General features: G+C 55.0%; 1 protein-coding gene and 2 long non-coding RNA genes across 3 annotated transcripts in view; 2 read left to right on the top strand and 1 right to left on the bottom strand.

Annotated features, from left to right (window-relative positions):
- Positions 1–23,180, bottom strand: part of LOC145534150 (uncharacterized) — a 694,441-nt gene that overhangs the window by 122,895 nt on the left and 548,366 nt on the right. The window contains exons 73-75 of the long non-coding RNA XR_014074276.1: positions 16,850–16,961; positions 9,210–9,321; positions 1,568–1,679 (exon numbers count right to left, since the gene is read on the bottom strand). This is a non-coding gene — a long non-coding RNA (uncharacterized LOC145534150). The remainder of the gene's footprint in view (positions 1–1,567; positions 1,680–9,209; positions 9,322–16,849; positions 16,962–23,180) is intronic.
- Positions 5,361–7,180, top strand: LOC145534087 (uncharacterized). Its single transcript, XM_081561455.1, has 3 exons — positions 5,361–5,560; positions 5,960–6,272; positions 6,526–7,180. The coding sequence occupies exons 1-3, from the start codon at positions 5,426–5,428 to the stop codon at positions 7,152–7,154; spliced, it is 1,077 nt and encodes a 358-aa protein (XP_081417581.1). The 5' UTR covers positions 5,361–5,425; the 3' UTR covers positions 7,155–7,180.
- On the top strand, positions 20,635–22,464 carry LOC145534156 (uncharacterized). Its single transcript, XR_014074284.1, has 3 exons — positions 20,635–20,840; positions 21,240–21,551; positions 21,804–22,464. It is a non-coding gene; the product is annotated as an uncharacterized LOC145534156 (long non-coding RNA).

Genomic DNA, 23,180 nt, shown 5'->3' with positions numbered 1-23,180 from the left:
CCAAAAGAAGCCAAGAAAGGGAGCTGGAACAACAAACCACCCCAACACCCAGGAAAGCGTTCTTCATGACAGAAGGCTAGAAAATGACCCAACATCCTTGTGGCCCAGAACCCCTCTAGAAAATCACTGTTCCATAAAAAAGAGAAACACATGGGAAGTTCCAAGGAGAGGCAATGCCCATGGCCCGTGTACTTGAGAGACGGCCTGACCGCTCCGGGGAAGACACGCACCGACGGAACCCCTTGGGAAACAGCAGTGATAGTCCTCACCGTCGTAAGGGTTTCCTCTGGGGACAACCTGCCCGGGGCACCACACGAGGGAGCAGACCGGCTTCTCTTCCTCTGCCCCCACACCATTCACTCATGAAGGCAGCTCAGGTGTTCTCATGCCCTGCCTGCCTGCCTGCCTGGCTCATCCGTGAGCTGTGACCACCTACAGGGCAGGACTCCACCTTCTCCTCTCTGTGTACCGTGAATCTGCACACAGTGGGCTTGCAGAACCTTAGGAGACTTGAGCCATTCCCACTCGAGCCAGAACCCTCCCCAGGAAGGAAAACAGCTGTGGAGTCATTTTGGCCCCAGCACTGGTTCGAAAGCCTGGCGCCTCCTACAGCCTCTACGGTGTGAAGAGGGAGGTCCCTTCTGACAGAGCTTTCCGGGTCTCAGATCTAAGCTGTTGTTTCACTGTCAGCTGTGTCTCTTCCGTTGCAGCCAGGTGGGCCACGCTGCTCCAAAGGAGCTCACAAGCTGAGTTTCAAGGGAGGTATAGAGAGGACAGGGATGGCTACAACGTACTGCAAACTGAGTGAGGGTCCCCACAATCCTCAGCAAAGGTCTGTGGTGTGCAAGTGGGGAGTAGAGGGCCCCCAAGTTCCAAAGGAAGGGAGGTAGTCGGGAGCTAAAGCCCTTGGCCGCTGTGGTAGTAGCTGCAGATGGCAGCTCGTCCACAGTGCACTTCTAATGAGGTCATATGAGCGGGACTCTGGAAATGGCTCCGAAATCGGGAGAAAGGGGTCAGGGTATGTGGGAATCCGGCGGGGGTGGGGGGTGGATGAAGGAAGGTGTCCCTCCTCTCTCCAGTGCAATTTGGTTTGGTGAGTCTCAAAGCTACCAGATGGCACTTCCCAAGTCAGGCCCCCGCAGGAATCAGGGTGGGCTGCGTGCCTCGGCCCCTGCCACAGGGACAAGCCACACCAGTGGCCTCCCTGAGCTCCAATGGCCGGATCTGGGGGTTCTGTCTGGGTGCACACCTCCTTGCTGTGGCCAAGTTCCCCCCTTCTCTGAGCACCAGCTTCATCCTCTCGAATGAGGACATCGATTGCTACCTTGGCACGTTACTCTCTTCATCCTGTGAAGACTCATTAGGCTTATCCTACAATTACTAGCTGGCCCGAAGAGATATCTCCTGAATCCAGATTAAGCTGGAGTCTCCCAGGCTCATCTGGCATGTCTTCCCTGAAGTCTGCCAAAACCCACACCCTTGCATTTCCAGGGACTCCCCTTAGCCAGCTGGGCAGAAAACCCAGCATGGTTCAAACAAGCTGACAGACAAGCGGGAGAGGACTCACGGGCAGACGGCTTCCCTCAGGTCGCGGGTGGAGCTCTGGGACCACAGCAGCAACGGGCCATCCCAGGCCCTGGGCTCAGCAGCGCCCTCATTCTCAGGCCGGCGGCTCTGCCCTGAGGGGAGCAGGAAGGTCACCAACTGCCGCAGGCGGGCCTCACGCCCCTCCCACTGCTGGAGCCTGACCTCCCCCGGCCCCACCCCTTCCCCTACCCCAGCAGGACGACAGCTCGTCTTCCCCTGGCTTCCAACGGGAGGCCCGGCCCTGGGCCCCGATTGGGCACTGCCCCAGCCCGGAGCCAATCACAGTGGCCAGGGAGGTGGAACGCACCGATTGGCCAGGGCCAGGTCATGTGACCATACTCCCCAGGAAACTCAAATATTACCAAGGTTCCCTAAGAAACCAATGAACAGAATTATCCAGTAAAGGCAAACCGTGCTTTTTAATGAGGCCAATGTCACAGAAAAAAAAAAAAATGCTTCACAATGAACTGCTCAAGGAAGCTACTAAATAAACTTCCAGAAAAGTTTAGTAGTTTTTTTTTTTTTTTTTTAATAGGGTGACGGAGAGCTATACCTTTCCCGTCTATGTGAATTTAGGTTTAAACTAGATTTCCCTTGGCTATTATATAAGACAAAAAAACCCACATCCCCCCCTTTCACTCCCCCCCACCCCCAAAAAGTGTTTTAATCTATAGAATTTTTGTGTCCTCAGTTGTGTCTGATTCGCGGCAACTCACGAACTCTACACAGCCAGGCTCTTCCGTCCATGGAATTCAGGGCAATTTTTTCTGTCCCAGTAAATGCCCACCCTGGGTGATCCAAAGGCAAGGGCTCAGAGGCTCCTGAGAGACTAACTCCTTTCAGCTGAGCACAGAGCTGGCTCCTCACTGGGATGCCTGTGGCCTGGGGCTCCCTGAGGGGAGAGCAGCACTCGCCCCACCGTGTGGTCACTGCTGGAAGTGCAGGCTGCTCCTCACTCCCCCTTGACAGTGTCCCTGAGGGCAGAACAGTGTGAATCGAATCAAGGTGGAAATGCAAACTCCAATGCAACCAAACTCCCCACAAGGTCTCTAAAACCACTCAGGAACAGGGAATTGGAAACTGCAGGGGATGACAGGAATGGAGATGGAGACTTGACACCTTACACCGAGTTCACTTCCAGTTATCCCTAGACAAACTTTCCATGAAAACTTGTCACAAATCTCGAAGAACAATGAGCAGAAACCGGACACGTGCTTTGAGTCTTCACACACAAAACTAAAAGCCAGTCCACAAAAAAAAAAAACCAGAGAATACAGTGGACTTTGCAAAATCAAAGATATCTACTGTGGGAAAGACCTCATGACAAAAGCAAAAGACAGGTCATACATCGCGAGACGAATGAGTGGAAACACAAAGCTTATCAAGGATGTGTCTCCAAACAGACAAAGAATACCAACACAACAAGCCTGTGAAAACTAGGGAAAGGTCTGAAGGGACACCAGACTGAGGAAGACACACACAGAGGATCCCGGATGATGTCTAGCACTGAGGGCCTGAAGAAACAACAGTCTAGTTGCACCCCCTCAGGCCTGTGTGACCGTGGATGAGGCCTCTGTTTCCCGGTGGCTCTGAGAGATGGACAGGGAGGAAGGGGAAGAGAAGTCACTTGCATTTCTAATACTCACAGCAAAGTCGTCCAACGAGAAGGGAATTATCACCCCCACTGACAATGCCATTCACTGAAGTGATACCCACCAGTCCATCTAACCCAGAAGGGAAGGATGGACCTGTTCTCACAAAACGGCGAGAGATGGAAGAAGGAAGATCAAGCCCACACCAATCACTGGAAAGAGAAGCTGTGCTCAGGGCTTGAAAGAATTCCTATTGGGAAAATGATGTCACAGCCCCACAAGGCAATCCACAGCTTCGATGCTATTCCTCCCAACATGCCAATGCATTTTCGCACCGAACAAAGAATTGCAAAAGGGGTACGGAGACAGAAAAGAGCCTAAACTGTCAATACAATCCGACGAAAAAGCCCCGATACGGACATCCAAGGTTGTGTGAAAGGAAATTAGACGACCAAACTAGGATCCTCAGGAGAGTATCGGAGAAGGCAATGGCGACCCACTCCAGTACTCTTGCCTGGAAAACGTCCTGGACGGAGGAGCCTGGTAGGCTGCAGGCCATGGGGTCACGCAGAGTCAGACACGACTGAAGTGACTTAGCCGCAGCAGCAGCAGCAGGACAGTATGCTACTGGGAATACAACAACACACACACATCCAGATCGATGGAATAAAGTGGAGGGTCCAGAAACAAACCCCAGCATCCATGGTCAACTCATCTCTGACACAGAAGGGGAGAATATCCAAATGGGAACAAGAAAGCCTCTTCAATCAATGTCCATGGGAAAACCAGACAGCTACATCTGAAGAACGCTATTGGTTTTGATCTCATACCACCTCAATATAGGGGGAAAACCTCACCCTAAAGACTGATGTCATGAGATAGCTAGAAAGAAGCATAGGTCAAAGGCTCCTTAACATCAGAGTCTCCTTGCCATTTGCTGGGCGGAGGTCGAAATGGGTCTCTTCAAGTAAGGCAAAGAGGTACACGAAGTACACCCATGGGTTTCCATCCAATGGAACCTCTTCACAACAGAGAAGCTAAGCATTCACAAATGCAAATATAGGAAACAGAACATGAGAGACTCCTTGCAAGTGGTGTATCTGAGAAGGGGTTCATATGGAAAGAGACGAAGAATGCACAGCACTCAGATTCCAAGAAACAACACCACCACCACCCTTGACCCTTCCCCCATGACCAACTCCGACCTAAAGCCTTTCTCTCCCTCTAACCTATCCCTAAAACATAACCCTCATCTAATCATATACATGTGCATCCCTAGCATCCATCCATCCACACACGAGAGAGAAAGAGGAAGACACAGACGGAACTGAGAAAGGAAAAGAGAGGGACACAGCCAGAGAGAGACACGGAACCAAAGAGAGGAAAGGAGTCGACGGTCCAGACTTTTCCTCAATCTGCCTCGAAGGTAGAAGCAATGACAGCGCCCTTCCACCCCAGAAGGGGGAAAAGGACGGAAGGTTTGGAGAGGAAAAGACAAGAACGCAGGGAGCCACTAGAAGCTCAGCCACCCGCAGAAGCCGAGCTGGGACACTTGAACAGAATCTCAATGGAAACAGAGGAGCAGAAAGTTGGCTACTCTTTTCTATAAGAGAGGGAGACCTTCGAGTCTTCCTTTCGGTCCTCCAACTTGGATGCGGGGTCTCAAAACAGTCAGGAGGGGGAGTGCCTTTTCCTGGGTACCACGGCACATCCAGGCCTCGTTCTGCCCCATTCTGTGCTGTGTCAGCCCTGGATGGAATCTTTCTTTCTGAAGTCTCAGCGCACAAGCTCCACGTGATATCGGCCCCAGGTGGAAAGGCATGGAGCTGCTCGTAGGCCGACAGACCTAGGAAGCAGATGGGAGAATGACCACCACTCTGCAGATGGAGAGACTGGGGCAACCCTGAGGGGCATATGCTTGTCCAGGGCCACACCACTTATGAGAAGAAGGAGCCTGGTCTGAGAGCAGTGGGGTCCTCGGAGCTCAGGCCCTGGCTGAACCCAGGCCTCCCCAGGGCTGTGGGCTGGGCTGTGTGGGTGTCACTGTGCCTGCACATGGCCTAAGGGGGGTGGTCGAGCAGTCAGAAACCCAGAGATTCCCTTGGGAAGTTTTGGGGAAGGGACCTCAGCATGAACCCCAGGAGATGATGTCACCTGCCGGCAACAGAACCCAACAGAACCCGCAGCCCGGGTATCCAGGCCTCCAGAGCGGAGAGGAGCCCCCAGCCAGTTCACTGGCTGCCAGGATGTTCTGCTGTTTGCCCCTGCCCAGAGGCCGGGGCCTCAGGAGTGCTCACAGGCAGTGTGCGCGGGCACCCTGTCGACGTTGGCTCAGGACACCCCCGAGAGGCCTCTGGCCCTTTGCCCGGAGAAACAGAAAGGTAACACGGGGAGCCCCAGGACGGACCAGGCCGCCTCTCCCATGCCACCCGGAAACAGCGGGTCCTTTGCCTGTGTGTGTGGATGCGGGTTTCTTGGGGTGTGTCTCCCTCAAGGAAGCCCAGGCGGATGTGGGGTCAGAAGCCTGCGGACAAGTTGTGTCCACACCCCAGGGGAGAGCAGGCTGGGCGGGATGGGGAGAGTGTGGGCAGTGGCGGCCGCCCAGGCGGACCTCACACCCTCAGGTGGGTCTCTTTCCTCCCGGGTGGGGATCTGAGCAGACACACGTCTCTGACCCTTCTGGGAAGAGAAGTTCGAGCAGGCAGAAGCAGTGGCTCCACTGCCCAGGCCCAGCTCGGAAAACTCCTAGCATGGCTGGCTGACGGTCACTGTCGTTGCAGAGCTTCCCACGTGATGAGGCCGAGGACGGGGACACCCCATCCACCTCCCGGAGGGAGGGGTCGGAGCACCACCCCCCCGCCCGTGAGGCCCAGTGCAGGCTCCAGGTGAGCGTGCCCACGGAGGCATCAGCCCCACCTGGGGAGAAGCGGAGGCGGGGAAGGCCTGCTGCCGAGACACCGCCCAGGATACACCCGGCGGCCCAGTCTGAGGCTGCCACGGAGCTCAGCACACCCGGCTCCGACCCAGAGTCCCGAGAACCCCGGCCTCTGAGGCAGCAGGAGGACCTGGAGCCCAGCACGCCAGAGCACAGAGGTGAGGACGCTGGGGCTGGTGCACGGGAGTGTGTGGGGAGGGGGTGCTGAGCTACACAGGGACGAGTCCCCGAAAGCTGCTGCTGGGCCTGCAGCAAGCGCTGGCCTCACACCCCCCCGCCCCCCATCTTGCACACTTCAGTCCCAAAAGACATCCGACGCTGGGTATTCTTTGGGAATCTCTTGGAAGCTTTCTGTCCCGGGAGACGCACATGCCAAGGCTGGCCTGTGGGCAAACTTTGCTTCTCCCCCAGCTCTAGCACTGGCCTCCAACTGGAACCAGGCTCCGCTTCCCAGACCTGTCCCTACAGAGGTGCTGGCTCCAGGTGCAGGACCCAGGGATCCACCGAGGGCAGATGGAGAACCGAGACTTGCCCTCGCAGAGACACCAGGCCAGCTGGGTACTGGCCAGCACACCGGGCAGATCGGATCTCCATGCCTGCAGGACCCCCAGCCCCAGGCACTGATGTCCCACCCCCTCAGCCAGAACCTCCACCTCCACGTGCACCTCTACCTGCTCGGGCTCTGGCAGGAGAACCCGAGGCAGAGGAGGAGTCACCGCCTCGGCAGGGAGAGCCTGCCCTGGCTCCCGCGCAACACCCAGACGCCCACGATGACTCACCCACCCCTGCAGGGAGAACGAGCCCCCGCTCTGGACAGACACCCAGAGCCCTTGCCGGAAACACCACGTCCAGGGGAGCGGTCGGCTCTGCAGCCTCCATCCCCGTCTGCTCACCGTGGACGCTGGCAACTCGGTCTGCCCCCAGGGGACATGGAGTTCCTTTCCCCTGAACTGCTTTGCATTTGCTTTGTTTCCACCTTTCTGGTGATGTTTTATTTTTTGTATGGTTTCCTGTACTTTTGTTGGTTAAGTTGGGATTAGTAAACTTTTTCATCATTGTTGCAATTTGGGAACACTGTTGTGTAACTCTGGTGATACTGTGTTACCATCACCACTTTGTAGTTTCAGACCCGTTTGATCTTTATGCCCCACCCCCCAACAAAGCCTGGATTCAAGGCAAGCACGCCCTGTTCATCCCTTCCCCCGATCCTGAACACAATTTCATCCTTTCTTTGTGCATTCCTTCCTATATTCTTGGTGTCCCCAATCAATGACTCTCAGTGAAATGACTGAAGGAGTGTTTTTTGGACTCTCCAACTACTGTAAGACTCCATTGGAGAGTTCTCATTTGTACGTCATTTGAAATAGCCTTGATATCTGAAAGGACGGTGTACGTCCTTTCAAGATACCATGTGCCAAACGAAGCCCTTTTGGCAACTGCCATCATTATCTCCAGGCAGGCATTGCTGTGTCAAGGGTGACATCTCAGCCAGAAGGCAGAGGCTGAGCTCGTCTTGTTGCACCAGCTCCCAAAAGAAGCCAAGAAAGGGAGCTGGAACAACAAACCACCCCAACACCCAGGAAAGCGTTCTTCATGACAGAAGGCTAGAAAATGACCCAACATCCTTGTGGCCCAGAACCCCTCTAGAAAATCACTGTTCCATAAAAAAGAGAAACACATGGGAAGTTCCAAGGAGAGGCAATGCCCATGGCCCGTGTACTTGAGAGACGGCCTGACCGCTCCGGGGAAGACACGCACCGACGGAACCCCTTGGGAAACAGCAGTGATAGTCCTCACCGTCGTAAGGGTTTCCTCTGGGGACAACCTGCCCGGGGCACCACACGAGGGAGCAGACCGGCTTCTCTTCCTCTGCCCCCACACCATTCACTCATGAAGGCAGCTCAGGTGTTCTCATGCCCTGCCTGCCTGCCTGCCTGGCTCATCCGTGAGCTGTGACCACCTACAGGGCAGGACTCCACCTTCTCCTCTCTGTGTACCGTGAATCTGCACACAGTGGGCTTGCAGAACCTTAGGAGACTTGAGCCATTCCCACTCGAGCCAGAACCCTCCCCAGGAAGGAAAACAGCTGTGGAGTCATTTTGGCCCCAGCACTGGTTCGAAAGCCTGGCGCCTCCTACAGCCTCTACGGTGTGAAGAGGGAGGTCCCTTCTGACAGAGCTTTCCGGGTCTCAGATCTAAGCTGTTGTTTCACTGTCAGCTGTGTCTCTTCCGTTGCAGCCAGGTGGGCCACGCTGCTCCAAAGGAGCTCACAAGCTGAGTTTCAAGGGAGGTATAGAGAGGACAGGGATGGCTACAACGTACTGCAAACTGAGTGAGGGTCCCCACAATCCTCAGCAAAGGTCTGTGGTGTGCAAGTGGGGAGTAGAGGGCCCCCAAGTTCCAAAGGAAGGGAGGTAGTCGGGAGCTAAAGCCCTTGGCCGCTGTGGTAGTAGCTGCAGATGGCAGCTCGTCCACAGTGCACTTCTAATGAGGTCATATGAGCGGGACTCTGGAAATGGCTCCGAAATCGGGAGAAAGGGGTCAGGGTATGTGGGAATCCGGCGGGGGTGGGGGGTGGATGAAGGAAGGTGTCCCTCCTCTCTCCAGTGCAATTTGGTTTGGTGAGTCTCAAAGCTACCAGATGGCACTTCCCAAGTCAGGCCCCCGCAGGAATCAGGGTGGGCTGCGTGCCTCGGCCCCTGCCACAGGGACAAGCCACACCAGTGGCCTCCCTGAGCTCCAATGGCCGGATCTGGGGGTTCTGTCTGGGTGCACACCTCCTTGCTGTGGCCAAGTTCCCCCCTTCTCTGAGCACCAGCTTCATCCTCTCGAATGAGGACATCGATTGCTACCTTGGCACGTTACTCTCTTCATCCTGTGAAGACTCATTAGGCTTATCCTACAATTACTAGCTGGCCCGAAGAGATATCTCCTGAATCCAGATTAAGCTGGAGTCTCCCAGGCTCATCTGGCATGTCTTCCCTGAAGTCTGCCAAAACCCACACCCTTGCATTTCCAGGGACTCCCCTTAGCCAGCTGGGCAGAAAACCCAGCATGGTTCAAACAAGCTGACAGACAAGCGGGAGAGGACTCACGGGCAGACGGCTTCCCTCAGGTCGCGGGTGGAGCTCTGGGACCACAGCAGCAACGGGCCATCCCAGGCCCTGGGCTCAGCAGCGCCCTCATTCTCAGGCCGGCGGCTCTGCCCTGAGGGGAGCAGGAAGGTCACCAACTGCCGCAGGCGGGCCTCACGCCCCTCCCACTGCTGGAGCCTGACCTCCCCCGGCCCCACCCCTTCCCCTACCCCAGCAGGACGACAGCTCGTCTTCCCCTGGCTTCCAACGGGAGGCCCGGCCCTGGGCCCCGATTGGGCACTGCCCCAGCCCGGAGCCAATCACAGTGGCCAGGGAGGTGGAACGCACCGATTGGCCAGGGCCAGGTCATGTGACCATACTCCCCAGGAAACTCAAATATTACCAAGGTTCCCTAAGAAACCAATGAACAGAATTATCCAGTAAAGGCAAACCGTGCTTTTTAATGAGGCCAATGTCACAGAAAAAAAAAAAAATGCTTCACAATGAACTGCTCAAGGAAGCTACTAAATAAACTTCCAGAAAAGTTTAGTAGTTTTTTTTTTTTTTTTTAATAGGGTGACGGAGAGCTATACCTTTCCCGTCTATGTGAATTTAGGTTTAAACTAGATTTCCCTTGGCTATTATATAAGACAAAAAAACCCACATCCCCCCCTTTCACTCCCCCCCACCCCCAAAAAGTGTTTTAATCTATAGAATTTTTGTGTCCTCAGTTGTGTCTGATTCGCGGCAACTCACGAACTCTACACAGCCAGGCTCTTCCGTCCATGGAATTCAGGGCAATTTTTTCTGTCCCAGTAAATGCCCACCCTGGGTGATCCAAAGGCAAGGGCTCAGAGGCTCCTGAGAGACTAACTCCTTTCAGCTGAGCACAGAGCTGGCTCCTCACTGGGATGCCTGTGGCCTGGGGCTCCCTGAGGGGAGAGCAGCACTCGCCCCACCGTGTGGTCACTGCTGGAAGTGCAGGCTGCTCCTCACTCCCCCTTGACAGTGTCCCTGAGGGCAGAACAGTGTGAATCGAATCAAGGTGGAAATGCAAACTCCAATGCAACCAAACTCCCCACAAGGTCTCTAAAACCACTCAGGAACAGGGAATTGGAAACTGCAGGGGATGACAGGAATGGAGATGGAGACTTGACACCTTACACCGAGTTCACTTCCAGTTATCCCTAGACAAACTTTCCATGAAAACTTGTCACAAATCTCGAAGAACAATGAGCAGAAACCGGACACGTGCTTTGAGTCTTCACACACAAAACTAAAAGCCAGTCCACAAAAAAAAAAAACCAGAGAATACAGTGGACTTTGCAAAATCAAAGATATCTACTGTGGGAAAGACCTCATGACAAAAGCAAAAGACAGGTCATACATCGCGAGACGAATGAGTGGAAACACAAAGCTTATCAAGGATGTGTCTCCAAACAGACAAAGAATACCAACACAACAAGCCTGTGAAAACTAGGGAAAGGTCTGAAGGGACACCAGACTGAGGAAGACACACACAGAGGATCCCGGATGATGTCTAGCACTGAGGGCCTGAAGAAACAACAGTCTAGTTGCACCCCCTCAGGCCTGTGTGACCGTGGATGAGGCCTCTGTTTCCCGGTGGCTCTGAGAGATGGACAGGGAGGAAGGGGAAGAGAAGTCACTTGCATTTCTAATACTCACAGCAAAGTCGTCCAACGAGAAGGGAATTATCACCCCCACTGACAATGCCATTCACTGAAGTGATACCCACCAGTCCATCTAACCCAGAAGGGAAGGATGGACCTGTTCTCACAAAACGGCGAGAGATGGAAGAAGGAAGATCAAGCCCACACCAATCACTGGAAAGAGAAGCTGTGCTCAGGGCTTGAAAGAATTCCTATTGGGAAAATGATGTCACAGCCCCACAAGGCAATCCACAGCTTCGATGCTATTCCTCCCAACATGCCAATGCATTTTCGCACCGAACAAAGAATTGCAAAAGGGGTACGGAGACAGAAAAGAGCCTAAACTGTCAATACAATCCGACGAAAAAGCCCCGATACGGACATCCAAGGTTGTGTGAAAGGAAATTAGACGACCAAACTAGGATCCTCAGGAGAGTATCGGAGAAGGCAATGGCGACCCACTCCAGTACTCTTGCCTGGAAAACGTCCTGGACGGAGGAGCCTGGTAGGCTGCAGGCCATGGGGTCACGCAGAGTCAGACACGACTGAAGTGACTTAGCCGCAGCAGCAGCAGCAGGACAGTATGCTACTGGGAATACAACAACACACACACATCCAGATCGATGGAATAAAGTGGAGGGTCCAGAAACAAACCCCAGCATCCATGGTCAACTCATCTCTGACACAGAAGGGGAGAATATCCAAATGGGAACAAGAAAGCCTCTTCAATCAATGTCCATGGGAAAACCAGACAGCTACATCTGAAGAACGCTATTGGTTTTGATCTCATACCACCTCAATATAGGGGGAAAACCTCACCCTAAAGACTGATGTCATGAGATAGCTAGAAAGAAGCATAGGTCAAAGGCTCCTTAACATCAGAGTCTCCTTGCCATTTGCTGGGCGGAGGTCGAAATGGGTCTCTTCAAGTAAGGCAAAGAGGTACACGAAGTACACCCATGGGTTTCCATCCAATGGAACCTCTTCACAACAGAGAAGCTAAGCATTCACAAATGCAAATATAGGAAACAGAACATGAGAGACTCCTTGCAAGTGGTGTATCTGAGAAGGGGTTCATATGGAAAGAGACGAAGAATGCACAGCACTCAGATTCCAAGAAACAACACCACCACCACCCTTGACCCTTCCCCCATGACCAACTCCGACCTAAAGCCTTTCTCTCCCTCTAACCTATCCCTAAAACATAACCCTCATCTAATCATATACATGTGCATCCCTAGCATCCATCCATCCACACACGAGAGAGAAAGAGGAAGACACAGACGGAACTGAGAAAGGAAAAGAGAGGGACACAGCCAGAGAGAGACACGGAACCAAAGAGAGGAAAGGAGTCGACGGTCCAGACTTTTCCTCAATCTGCCTCGAAGGTAGAAGCAATGACAGCGCCCTTCCACCCCAGAAGGGGGAAAAGGACGGAAGGTTTGGAGAGGAAAAGACAAGAACGCAGGGAGCCACTAGAAGCTCAGCCACCCGCAGAAGCCGAGCTGGGACACTTGAACAGAATCTCAATGGAAACAGAGGAGCAGAAAGTTGGCTACTCTTTTCTATAAGAGAGGGAGACCTTCGAGTCTTCCTTTCGGTCCTCCAACTTGGATGCGGGGTCTCAAAACAGTCAGGAGGGGGAGTGCCTTTTCCTGGGTACCACGGCACATCCAGGCCTCGTTCTGCCCCATTCTGTGCTGTGTCAGCCCTGGATGGAATCTTTCTTTCTGAAGTCTCAGCGCACAAGCTCCACGTGATATCGGCCCCAGGTGGAAAGGCATGGAGCTGCTCGTAGGCCGACAGACCTAGGAAGCAGATGGGAGAATGACCACCACTCTGCAGATGGAGAGACTGGGGCAACCCTGAGGGGCATATGCTTGTCCAGGGCCACACCACTTATGAGAAGAAGGAGCCTGGTCTGAGAGCAGTGGGGTCCTCGGAGCTCAGGCCCTGGCTGAACCCAGGCCTCCCCAGGGCTGTGGGCTGGGCTGTGTGGGTGTCACTGTGCCTGCACATGGCCTAAGGGGGGTGGTCGAGCAGTCAGAAACCCAGAGATTCCCTTGGGAAGTTTTGGGGAAGGGACCTCAGCACGAACCCCAGGAGATGATGTCACCTGCTGGCAACAGAACCCAACAGAACCCGCAGCCCGGGTATCCAGGCCTCCAGAGCGGAGAGGAGCCCCCAGCCAGTTCACTGGCTGCCAGGATGTTCTGCTGTTTGCCCCTGCCCAGAGGCCGGGGCCTCAGGAGTGCTCACAGGCAGTGTGCGCGGGCACCCTGTCGACGTTGGCTCAGGACACCCCCGAGAGGCCTCTGGCCCTTTGCCCGGAGAAACAGAAAGGTAACACGGGGAGCCCCAGGACGGACCAGGCCGCCTCTCCCATGCCACCCGGAAACACCGGGTCCTTTGCCTGTGTGTGTGGATGCGGGTTTCTTGGGGTGTGTCTCCCTCAAGGAAGCCCAGGCGGATGTGGGGTCAGAAGCCTGCGGACAAGTTGTGTCCACACCCCAGGGGAGAGCAGGCTGGGCGGGATGGGGAGAGTGCGGGCAGCGGCGGCCGCCCAGGCGGACCTCACACCCTCAGGTGGGTCTCTTTCCTCCCGGGTGGGGATCTGAGCAGACACACGTCTCTGACCCTTCTGGGAAGAGAAGTTCGAGCAGGCAGAAGCAGCGGCTCCACTGCCCAGGCCCAGCTCGGAAAACTCCTAGCATGGCTGGATGACGGTCACTGTCGTTGCAGAGCTTCCCACGTGATGAGGCCGAGGACGGGGACACCCCATCCACCTCCCGGAGGGAGGGGTCGGAGCACCACCCCCCGCCCGTGAGGCCCAGTGCAGGCTCCAGGTGAGCGTGCCCACGGAGGCATCAGCCCCACCAGGGGAGAAGCGGAGGCGGGGAAGGCCTGCTGCCGAGACACCGCCCAGGACACACCCGGCGGCCCAGTCTGAGGCTGCCACGGAGCTCAGCACACCCGGCTCCGACCCAGAGTCCCGAGAACCCCGGCCTCTGAGGCAGCAGGAGGACCTGGAGCCCAGCACGCCAGAGCACAGAGGTGAGGACGCTGGGGCTGGTGCACGGGAGTGTGTGGGGAGGGGGTGCTGAGCTACACAGGGACGAGTCCCCGAAAGCTGCTGCTGGGCCTGCAGCAAGCGCTGGCCTCACACCCCCCGCCCCCCATCTTGCACACTTCAGTCCCAAAAGACATCCGACGCTGGGTAGTCTTTGGGAATCTCTTGGAAGCTTTCTGTCTCGGGAGACGCACATGCCAAGGCTGGCCTGTGGGCAAACTTTGCTTCTCCCCCAGCTCTAGCACTGGCCTCCAACTGGAACCAGGCTCCGCTTCCCAGACCTGTCCCTACAGAGGTGCTGGCTCCAGGTGCAGGACCCAGGGATCCACCGAGGGCAGATGGAGAACCGAGACTTGCCCTCGCAGAGACACCAGGCCAGCTGGGTACTGGCCAGCACACCGGGCAGATCGGATCTCCATGCCTGCAGGACCCCCAGCCCCAGGCACTGATGTCCCACCCCCTCAGCCAGAACCTCCACCTCCACGTGCACCTCTACCTGCTCGGGCTCTGGCAGGAGAACCCGAGGCAGAGGAGGAGTCACCGCCTCGGCAGGGAGAGCCTGCCCTGGCTCCCGCGCAACACCCAGACGCCCACGATGACTCACCCACCCCTGCAGGGAGAACGAGCCCCCGCTCTGGACAGACACCCAGAGCCCTTGCCGGAAACACCACGTCCAGGGGAGCGGTCGGCTCTGCAGCCTCCATCCCCGTCTGCTCACCGTGGACGCTGGCAACTCGGTCTGCCCCCAGGGGACATGGAGTTCCTTTCCCCTGAACTGCTTTGCATTTGCTTTGTTTCCACCTTTCTGGTGATGTTTTATTTTTTGTATGGTTTCCTGTACTTTTGTTGGTTAAGTTGGGATTAGTAAACTTTTTCATCATTGTTGCAATTTGGGAACACTGTTGTGTAACTCTGGTGATACTGTGTTACCATCACCACTTTGTAGTTTCAGACCCGTTTGATCTTTATGCCCCACCCCCCAACAAAGCCTGGATTCAAGGCAAGCACGCCCTGTTCATCCCTTCCCCCGATCCTGAACACAATTTCATCCTTTCTTTGTGCATTCCTTCCTATATTCTTGGTGTCCCCAATCAATGACTCTCAGTGAAATGACTGAAGGAGTGTTTTTTGGACTCTCCAACTACTGTAAGACTCCATTGGAGAGTTCTCATTTGTATGTCATTTGAACTAGCCTTTGATATCTGAAAGGACGGTGTACGTCCTTTCAAGATACCATGTGCCAAACGAAGCCCTTTTGGCAACTGCCATCATTATCTCCAGGCAGGCATTGCTGTGTCAAGGGTGACATCTCAGCCAGAAGGCAGAGGCTGAGCTCGTCTTGTTGCACCAGCTCCCAAAAGAAGCCAAGAAAGGGAGCTGGAACAACAAACCACCCCAACACCCAGGAAAGCGTTCTTCATGACAGAAGGCTAGAAAATGACCCAACATCCTTGTGGCCCAGAACCCCTCTAGAAAATCACTGTTCCATAAAAAAGAGAAACACATGGGAAGTTCCAAGGAGAGGCAATGCCCATGGCCCGTGTACTTGAGAGACGGCCTGACCGCTCCGGGGAAGACACGCACCGACGGAACCCCTTGGGAAACAGCAGTGATAGTCCTCACCGTCGTAAGGGTTTCCTCTGGGGACAACCTGCCCGGGGCACCACACGAGGGAGCAGACCGGCTTCTCTTCCTCTGCCCCCACACCATTCACTCATGAAGGCAGCTCAGGTGTTCTCATGCCCTGCCTGCCTGCCTGCCTGGCTCATCCGTGAGCTGTGACCACCTACAGGGCAGGACTCCACCTTCTCCTCTCTGTGTACCGTGAATCTGCACACAGTGGGCTTGCAGAACCTTAGGAGACTTGAGCCATTCCCACTCGAGCCAGAACCCTCCCCAGGAAGGAAAACAGCTGTGGAGTCATTTTGGCCCCAGCACTGGTTCGAAAGCCTGGCGCCTCCTACAGCCTCTACGGTGTGAAGAGGGAGGTCCCTTCTGACAGAGCTTTCCGGGTCTCAGATCTAAGCTGTTGTTTCACTGTCAGCTGTGTCTCTTCCGTTGCAGCCAGGTGGGCCACGCTGCTCCAAAGGAGCTCACAAGCTGAGTTTCAAGGGAGGTATAGAGAGGACAGGGATGGCTACAACGTACTGCAAACTGAGTGAGGGTCCCCACAATCCTCAGCAAAGGTCTGTGGTGTGCAAGTGGGGAGTAGAGGGCCCCCAAGTTCCAAAGGAAGGGAGGTAGTCGGGAGCTAAAGCCCTTGGCCGCTGTGGTAGTAGCTGCAGATGGCAGCTCGTCCACAGTGCACTTCGAATGAGGTCATATGAGCGGGACTCTGGAAATGGCTCCGAAATCGGGAGAAAGGGGTCAGGGTATGTGGGAATCCGGCGGGGGTGGGGGGTGGATGAAGGAAGGTGTCCCTCCTCTCTCCAGTGCAATTTGGTTTGGTGAGTCTCAAAGCTACCAGATGGCACTTCCCAAGTCAGGCCCCCGCAGGAATCAGGGTGGGCTGCGTGCCTCAGCCCCTGCCACAGGGACAAGCCACACCAGTGGCCTCCCTGAGCTCCAATGGCCGGATCTGGGGGTTCTGTCTGGGTGCACACCTCCTTGCTGTGGCCAAGTTCCCCCCTTCTCTGAGCACCAGCTTCATCCTCTCGAATGAGGACATCGATTGCTACCTTGGCACGTTACTCTCTTCATCCTGTGAAGACTCATTAGGCTTATCCTACAATTACTAGCTGGCCCGAAGAGATATCTCCTGAATCCAGATTAAGCTGGAGTCTCCCAGGCTCATCTGGCATGTCTTCCCTGAAGTCTGCCAAAACCCACACCCTTGCATTTCCAGGGACTCCCCTTAGCCAGCTGGGCAGAAAACCCAGCATGGTTCAAACAAGCTGACAGACAAGCGGGAGAGGACTCACGGGCAGACGGCTTCCCTCAGGTCGCGGGTGGAGCTCTGGGACCACAGCAGCAACGGGCCATCCCAGGCCCTGGGCTCAGCAGCGCCCTCATTCTCAGGCCGGCGGCTCTGCCCTGAGGGGAGCAGGAAGGTCACCAACTGCCGCAGGCGGGCCTCACGCCCCTCCCACTGCTGGAGCCTGACCTCCCCCGGCCCCACCCCTTCCCCTACCCCAGCAGGACGACAGCTCGTCTTCCCCTGGCTTCCAACGGGAGGCCCGGCCCTGGGCCCCGATTGGGCACTGCCCCAGCCCGGAGCCAATCACAGTGGCCAGGGAGGTGGAACGCACCGATTGGCCAGGGCCAGGTCATGTGACCATACTCCCCAGGAAACTCAAATATTACCAAGGTTCCCTAAGAAACCAATGAACAGAATTATCCAGTAAAGGCAAACCGTGCTTTTTAATGAGGCCAATGTCACAGAAAAAAAAAAAATGCTTCACAATGAACTGCTCAAGGAAGCTACTAAATAAACTTCCAGAAAAGTTTAGTAGTTTTTTTTTTTTTTTTAATAGGGTGACGGAGAGCTATACCTTTCCCGTCTATGTGAATTTAGGTTTAAACTAGATTTCCCTTGGCTATTATATAAGACAAAAAAACCCACATCCCCCCCTTTCACTCCCCCCCACCCCCAAAAAGTGTTTTAATCTATAGAATTTTTGTGTCCTCAGTTGTGTCTGATTCGCGGCAACTCACGAACTCTACACAGCCAGGCTCTTCCGTCCATGGAATTCAGGGCAATTTTTTCTGTCCCAGTAAATGCCCACCCTGGGTGATCCAAAGGCAAGGCCTCAGAGGCTCCTGAGAGACTAACTCCTTTCAGCTGAGCACAGAGCTGGCTCCTCACTGGGATGCCTGTGGCCTGTGGCTCCCTGAGGGGAGAGCAGCACTCGCCCCACCGTGTGGTCACTGCTGGAAGTGCAGGCTGCTCCTCACTCCCCCTTGACAGTGTCCCCGAGGGCAGAACAGTGTGAATCGAATCAAGGTGGAAATGCAAACTCCAATGCAACCAAACTCCCCACAAGGTCTCTAAAACCACTCAGGAACAGGGAATTGGAAACTGCAGGGGATGACAGGAATGGAGATGGAGACTTGACACCTTACACCGAGTTCACTTCCAGTTATCCCTAGACAAACTTTCCATGAAAACTTGTCACAAATCTCGAAGAACAATGAGCAGAAACCGTACACGTGCTTTGAGTCTTCACACACAAAACTAAAAGCCAGTCCACAAAAAAAAAAAACCAGAGAATACAGTGGACTTTGCAAAATCAAAGATATCTACTGTGGGAAAGACCTCATGACAAAAGCAAAAGACAGGTCATACATCGCGAGACGAATGAGTGGAAACACAAAGCTTATCAAGGATGTGTCTCCAAACAGACAAAGAATACCAACACAACAAGCCTGTGAAAACTAGGGAAAGGTCTGAAGGGACACCAGACTGAGGAAGACACACACAGAGGATCCCGGATGATGTCCAGCACTGAGGGCCTGAAGAAACAACAGTCTAGTTGCACCCCCTCAGGCCTGTGTGACCGTGGATGAGGCCTCTGTTTCCCGGTGGCTCTGAGAGATGGACAGGGAGGAAGGGGAAGAGAAGTCACTTGCATTTCTAATACTCACAGCAAAGTCGTCCAACGAGAAGGGAATTATCACCCCCACTGACAATGCCATTCACTGAAGTGATACCCACCAGTCCATCTAACCCAGAAGGGAAGGATGGACCTGTTCTCACAAAACGGCGAGAGATGGAAGAAGGAAGATCAAGCCCACACCAATCACTGGAAAGAGAAGCTGTGCTCAGGGCTTGAAAGAATTCCTATTGGGAAAATGATGTCACAGCCCCACAAGGCAATCCACAGCTTCGATGCTATTCCTCCCAACATGCCAATGCATTTTCGCACCGAACAAAGAATTGCAAAAGGGGTACGGAGACAGAAAAGAGCCTAAACTGTCAATACAATCCGACGAAAAAGCCCCGATACGGACATCCAAGGTTGTGTGAAAGGAAATTAGACGACCAAACTAGGATCCTCAGGAGAGTATCGGAGAAGGCAATGGCGACCCACTCCAGTACTCTTGCCTGGAAAACGTCCTGGACGGAGGAGCCTGGTAGGCTGCAGGCCATGGGGTCACGCAGAGTCAGACACGACTGAAGTGACTTAGCCGCAGCAGCAGCAGCAGGACAGTATGCTACTGGGAATACAACAACACACACAGATCCAGATCGATGGAATAAAGTGGAGGGTCCAGAAACAAACCCCAGCATCCATGGTCAACTCATCTCTGACACAGAAGGGGAGAATATCCAAATGGGAACAAGAAAGCCTCTTCAATCAATGTCCATGGGAAAACCAGACAGCTACATCTGAAGAACGCTATTGGTTTTGATCTCATACCACCTCAATATAGGGGGAAAACCTCACCCTAAAGACTGATGTCATGAGATAGCTAGAAAGAAGCGTAGGTCAAAGGCTCCTTAACATCAGAGTCTCCTTGCCATTTGCTGGGCGGAGGTCGAAATGGGTCTCTTCAAGTAAGGCAAAGAGGTACACGAAGTACACCCATGGGTTTCCATCCAATGGAACCTCTTCACAACAGAGAAGCTAAGCATTCACAAATGCAAAAGATAGGAAACAGAACATGAGAGACTCCTTGCAAGTGGTGTATCTGAGAAGGGGTTCATATGGAAAGAGACGAAGAATGCACAGCACTCAGATTCCAAGAAACAACACCACCACCACCCTTGACCCTTCCCCCATGACCAACTCCGACCTAAAGCCTTTCTCTCCCTCTAACCTATCCCTAAAACATAACCCTCATCTAATCATATACATGTGCATCCCTAGCATCCATCCATCCACACACGAGAGAGAAAGAGGAAGACACAGACGGAACTGAGAAAGGAAAAGAGAGGGACACAGCCAGAGAGAGACACGGAACCAAAGAGAGGAAAGGAGTCGACGGTCCAGACTTTTCCTCAATCTGCCTCGAAGGTAGAAGCAATGACAGCGCCCTTCCACCCCAGAAGGGGGAAAAGGACGGAAGGTTTGGAGAGGAAAAGACAAGAACGCAGGGAGCCACTAGAAGCTCAGCCACCCGCAGAAGCCGAGCTGGGACACTTGAACAGAATCTCAATGGAAACAGAGGAGCAGAAAGTTGGCTACTCTTTTCTATAAGAGAGGGAGACCTTCGAGTCTTCCTTTCGGTCCTCCAACTTGGATGCGGGGTCTCAAAACAGTCAGGAGGGGGAGTGCCTTTTCCTGGGTACCACAGCACATCCAGGCCTCGTTCTGCCCCATTCTGTGCTGTGTCAGCCCTGGATGGAATCTTTCTTTCTGAAGTCTCAGCGCACAAGCTCCACGTGATATCGGCCCCAGGTGGAAAGGCATGGAGCTGCTCGTAGGCCGACAGACCTAGGAAGCAGATGGGAGAATGACCACCACTCTGCAGATGGAGAGACTGGGGCAACCCTGAGGGGCATATGCTTGTCCAGGGCCACACCACTTATGAGAAGAAGGAGCCTGGTCTGAGAGCAGTGGGGTCCTCGGAGCTCAGGCCCTGGCTGAACCCAGGCCTCCCCAGGGCTGTGGGCTGGGCTGTGTGGGTGTCACTGTGCCTGCACATGGCCTAAGGGGGGTGGTCGAACAGTCAGAAACCCAGAGATTCCCTTGGGAAGTTTTGGGGAAGGGACCTCAGCACGAACCCCAGGAGATGATGTCACCTGCCGGCAACAGAACCCAACAGAACCCGCAGCCCAGGTATCCAGGCCTCCAGAGCGGAGAGGAGCCCCCAGCCAGTTCACTGGCTGCCAGGATGTTCTGCTGTTTGCCCCTGCCCAGAGGCCGGGGCCTCAGGAGTGCTCACAGGCAGTGTGCGCGGGCACCCTGTCGACGTTGGCTCAGGACACCCCCGAGAGGCCTCTGGCCCTTTGCCCGGAGAAACAGAAAGGTAACACGGGGAGCCCCAGGACGGACCAGGCCGCCTCTCCCATGCCACCCGTAAACACCGGGTCCTTTGCCTGTGTGTGTGGATGCGGGTTTCTTGGGGTGTGTCTCCCTCAAGGAAGCCCAGGCGGATGTGGGGTCAGAAGCCTGCGGACAAGTTGTGTCCACACCCCAGGGGAGAGCAGGCTGGGCGGGATGGGGAGAGTGCGGGCAGCGGCGGCCGCCCAGGCGGACCTCACACCCTCAGGTGGGTCTCTTTCCTCCCGGGTGGGGATCTGAGCAGACACACGTCTCTGACCCTTCTGGGAAGAGAAGTTCGAGCAGGCAGAAGCAGCGGCTCCACTGCCCAGGCCCAGCTCGGAAAACTCCTAGCATGGCTGGCTGACGGTCACTGTCGTTGCAGAGCTTCCCACGTGATGAGGCCGAGGACGGGGACACCCCATCCACCTCCCGGAGGGAGGGGTCGGAGCACCACCCCCCGCCCGTGAGGCCCAGTGCAGGCTCCAGGTGAGCGTGCCCACGGAGGCATCAGCCCCACCGGGGGAGAAGCGGAGGCGGGGAAGGCCTGCTGCCGAGACACCGCCCAGGACACACCCGGCGGCCCAGTCTGAGGCTGCCACGGAGCTCAGCACACCCGGCTCCGACCCAGAGTCCCGAGAACCCCGGCCTCTGAGGCAGCAGGAGGACCTGGAGCCCAGCACGCCAGAGCACAGAGGTGAGGACGCTGGGGCTGGTGCACGGGAGTGTGTGGGGAGGGGGTGCTGAGCTACACAGGGACGAGTCCCCGAAAGCTGCTGCTGGGCCTGCAGCAAGCGCTGGCCTCACACCCCCCGCCCCCCATCTTGCACACTTCAGTCCCAAAAGACATCCGACGCTGGGTAGTCTTTGGGAATCTCTTGGAAGCTTTCTGTCCCGGGAGACGCACATGCCAAGGCTGGCCTGTGGGCAAACTTTGCTTCTCCCCCAGCTCTAGCACTGGCCTCCAACTGGAACCAGGCTCCGCTTCCCAGACCTGTCCCTACAGAGGTGCTGGCTCCAGGTGCAGGACCCAGGGATCCACCGAGGGCAGATGGAGAACCGAGACTTGCCCTCGCAGAGACACCAGGCCAGCTGGGTACTGGCCAGCACACCGGGCAGATCGGATCTCCATGCCTGCAGGACCCCCAGCCCCAGGCACTGATGTCCCACCCCCTCAGCCAGAACCTCCACCTCCACGTGCACCTCTACCTGCTCGGGCTCTGGCAGGAGAACCCGAGGCAGAGGAGGAGTCACCGCCTCGGCAGGGAGAGCCTGCCCTGGCTCCCGCGCAACACCCAGACGCCCACGATGACTCACCCACCCCTGCAGGGAGAACGAGCCCCCGCTCTGGACAGACACCCAGAGCCCTTGCCGGAAACACCACGTCCAGGGGAGCGGTCGGCTCTGCAGCCTCCATCCCCGTCTGCTCACCGTGGACGCTGGCAACTCGGTCTGCCCCCAGGGGACATGGAGTTCCTTTCCCCTGAACTGCTTTGCATTTGCTTTGTTTCCACCTTTCTGGTGATGTTTTATTTTTTGTATGGTTTCCTGTACTTTTGTTGGTTAAGTTGGGATTAGTAAACTTTTTCATCATTGTTGCAATTTGGGAACACTGTTGTGTAACTCTGGTGATACTGTGTTACCATCACCACTTTGTAGTTTCAGACCCGTTTGATCTTTATGCCCCACCCCCCAACAAAGCCTGGATTCAAGGCAAGCACGCCCTGTTCATCCCTTCCCCCGATCCTGAACACAATTTCATCCTTTCTTTGTGCATTCCTTCCTATATTCTTGGTGTCCCCAATCAATGACTCTCAGTGAAATGACTGAAGGAGTGTTTTTTGGACTCTCCAACTACTGTAAGACTCCATTGGAGAGTTCTCATTTGTATGTCATTTGAACTAGCCTTTGATATCTGAAAGGACGGTGTACGTCCTTTCAAGATACCATGTGCCAAACGAAGCCCTTTTGGCAACTGCCATCATTATCTCCAGGCAGGCATTGCTGTGTCAAGGGTGACATCTCAGCCAGAAGGCAGAGGCTGAGCTCGTCTTGTTGCACCAGCTCCCAAAAGAAGCCAAGAAAGGGAGCTGGAACAACAAACCACCCCAACACCCAGGAAAGCGTTCTTCATGACAGAAGGCTAGAAAATGACCCAACATCCTTGTGGCCCAGAACCCCTCTAGAAAATCACTGTTCCATAAAAAAGAGAAACACATGGGAAGTTCCAAGGAGAGGCAATGCCCATGGCCCGTGTACTTGAGAGACGGCCTGACCGCTCCGGGGAAGACACGCACCGACGGAACCCCTTGGGAAACAGCAGTGA

The sequence above is a fragment of the Giraffa tippelskirchi genome, chromosome 14, assembly GCF_054371585.1.
Source record: "Giraffa tippelskirchi isolate mGirTip1 chromosome 14, T2T-mGirTip1v1.2.pri, whole genome shotgun sequence".
NCBI lineage: Eukaryota > Metazoa > Chordata > Mammalia > Artiodactyla > Giraffidae > Giraffa > Giraffa tippelskirchi.
The sequence above is the reverse complement of the archived record's forward strand: the minus strand, read 5'-3'. Positions and strand labels throughout refer to the sequence as shown.

Coding starts and splice junctions, on each gene's coding strand:
- LOC145534087 (XM_081561455.1), top strand. CDS start 5,426: ATGTTCTGCTGTTTGCCCCTGCCCAGAGGCCGGGGCCTCAGGAGTGCT. Junction 5,561..5,959: donor TTGCCCGGAGAAACAGAAAG/GTAACACGGGGA, acceptor CTGTCGTTGCAG/AGCTTCCCACGTGATGAGGC. Junction 6,273..6,525: donor CAGCACGCCAGAGCACAGAG/GTGAGGACGCTG, acceptor CTTCTCCCCCAG/CTCTAGCACTGGCCTCCAAC.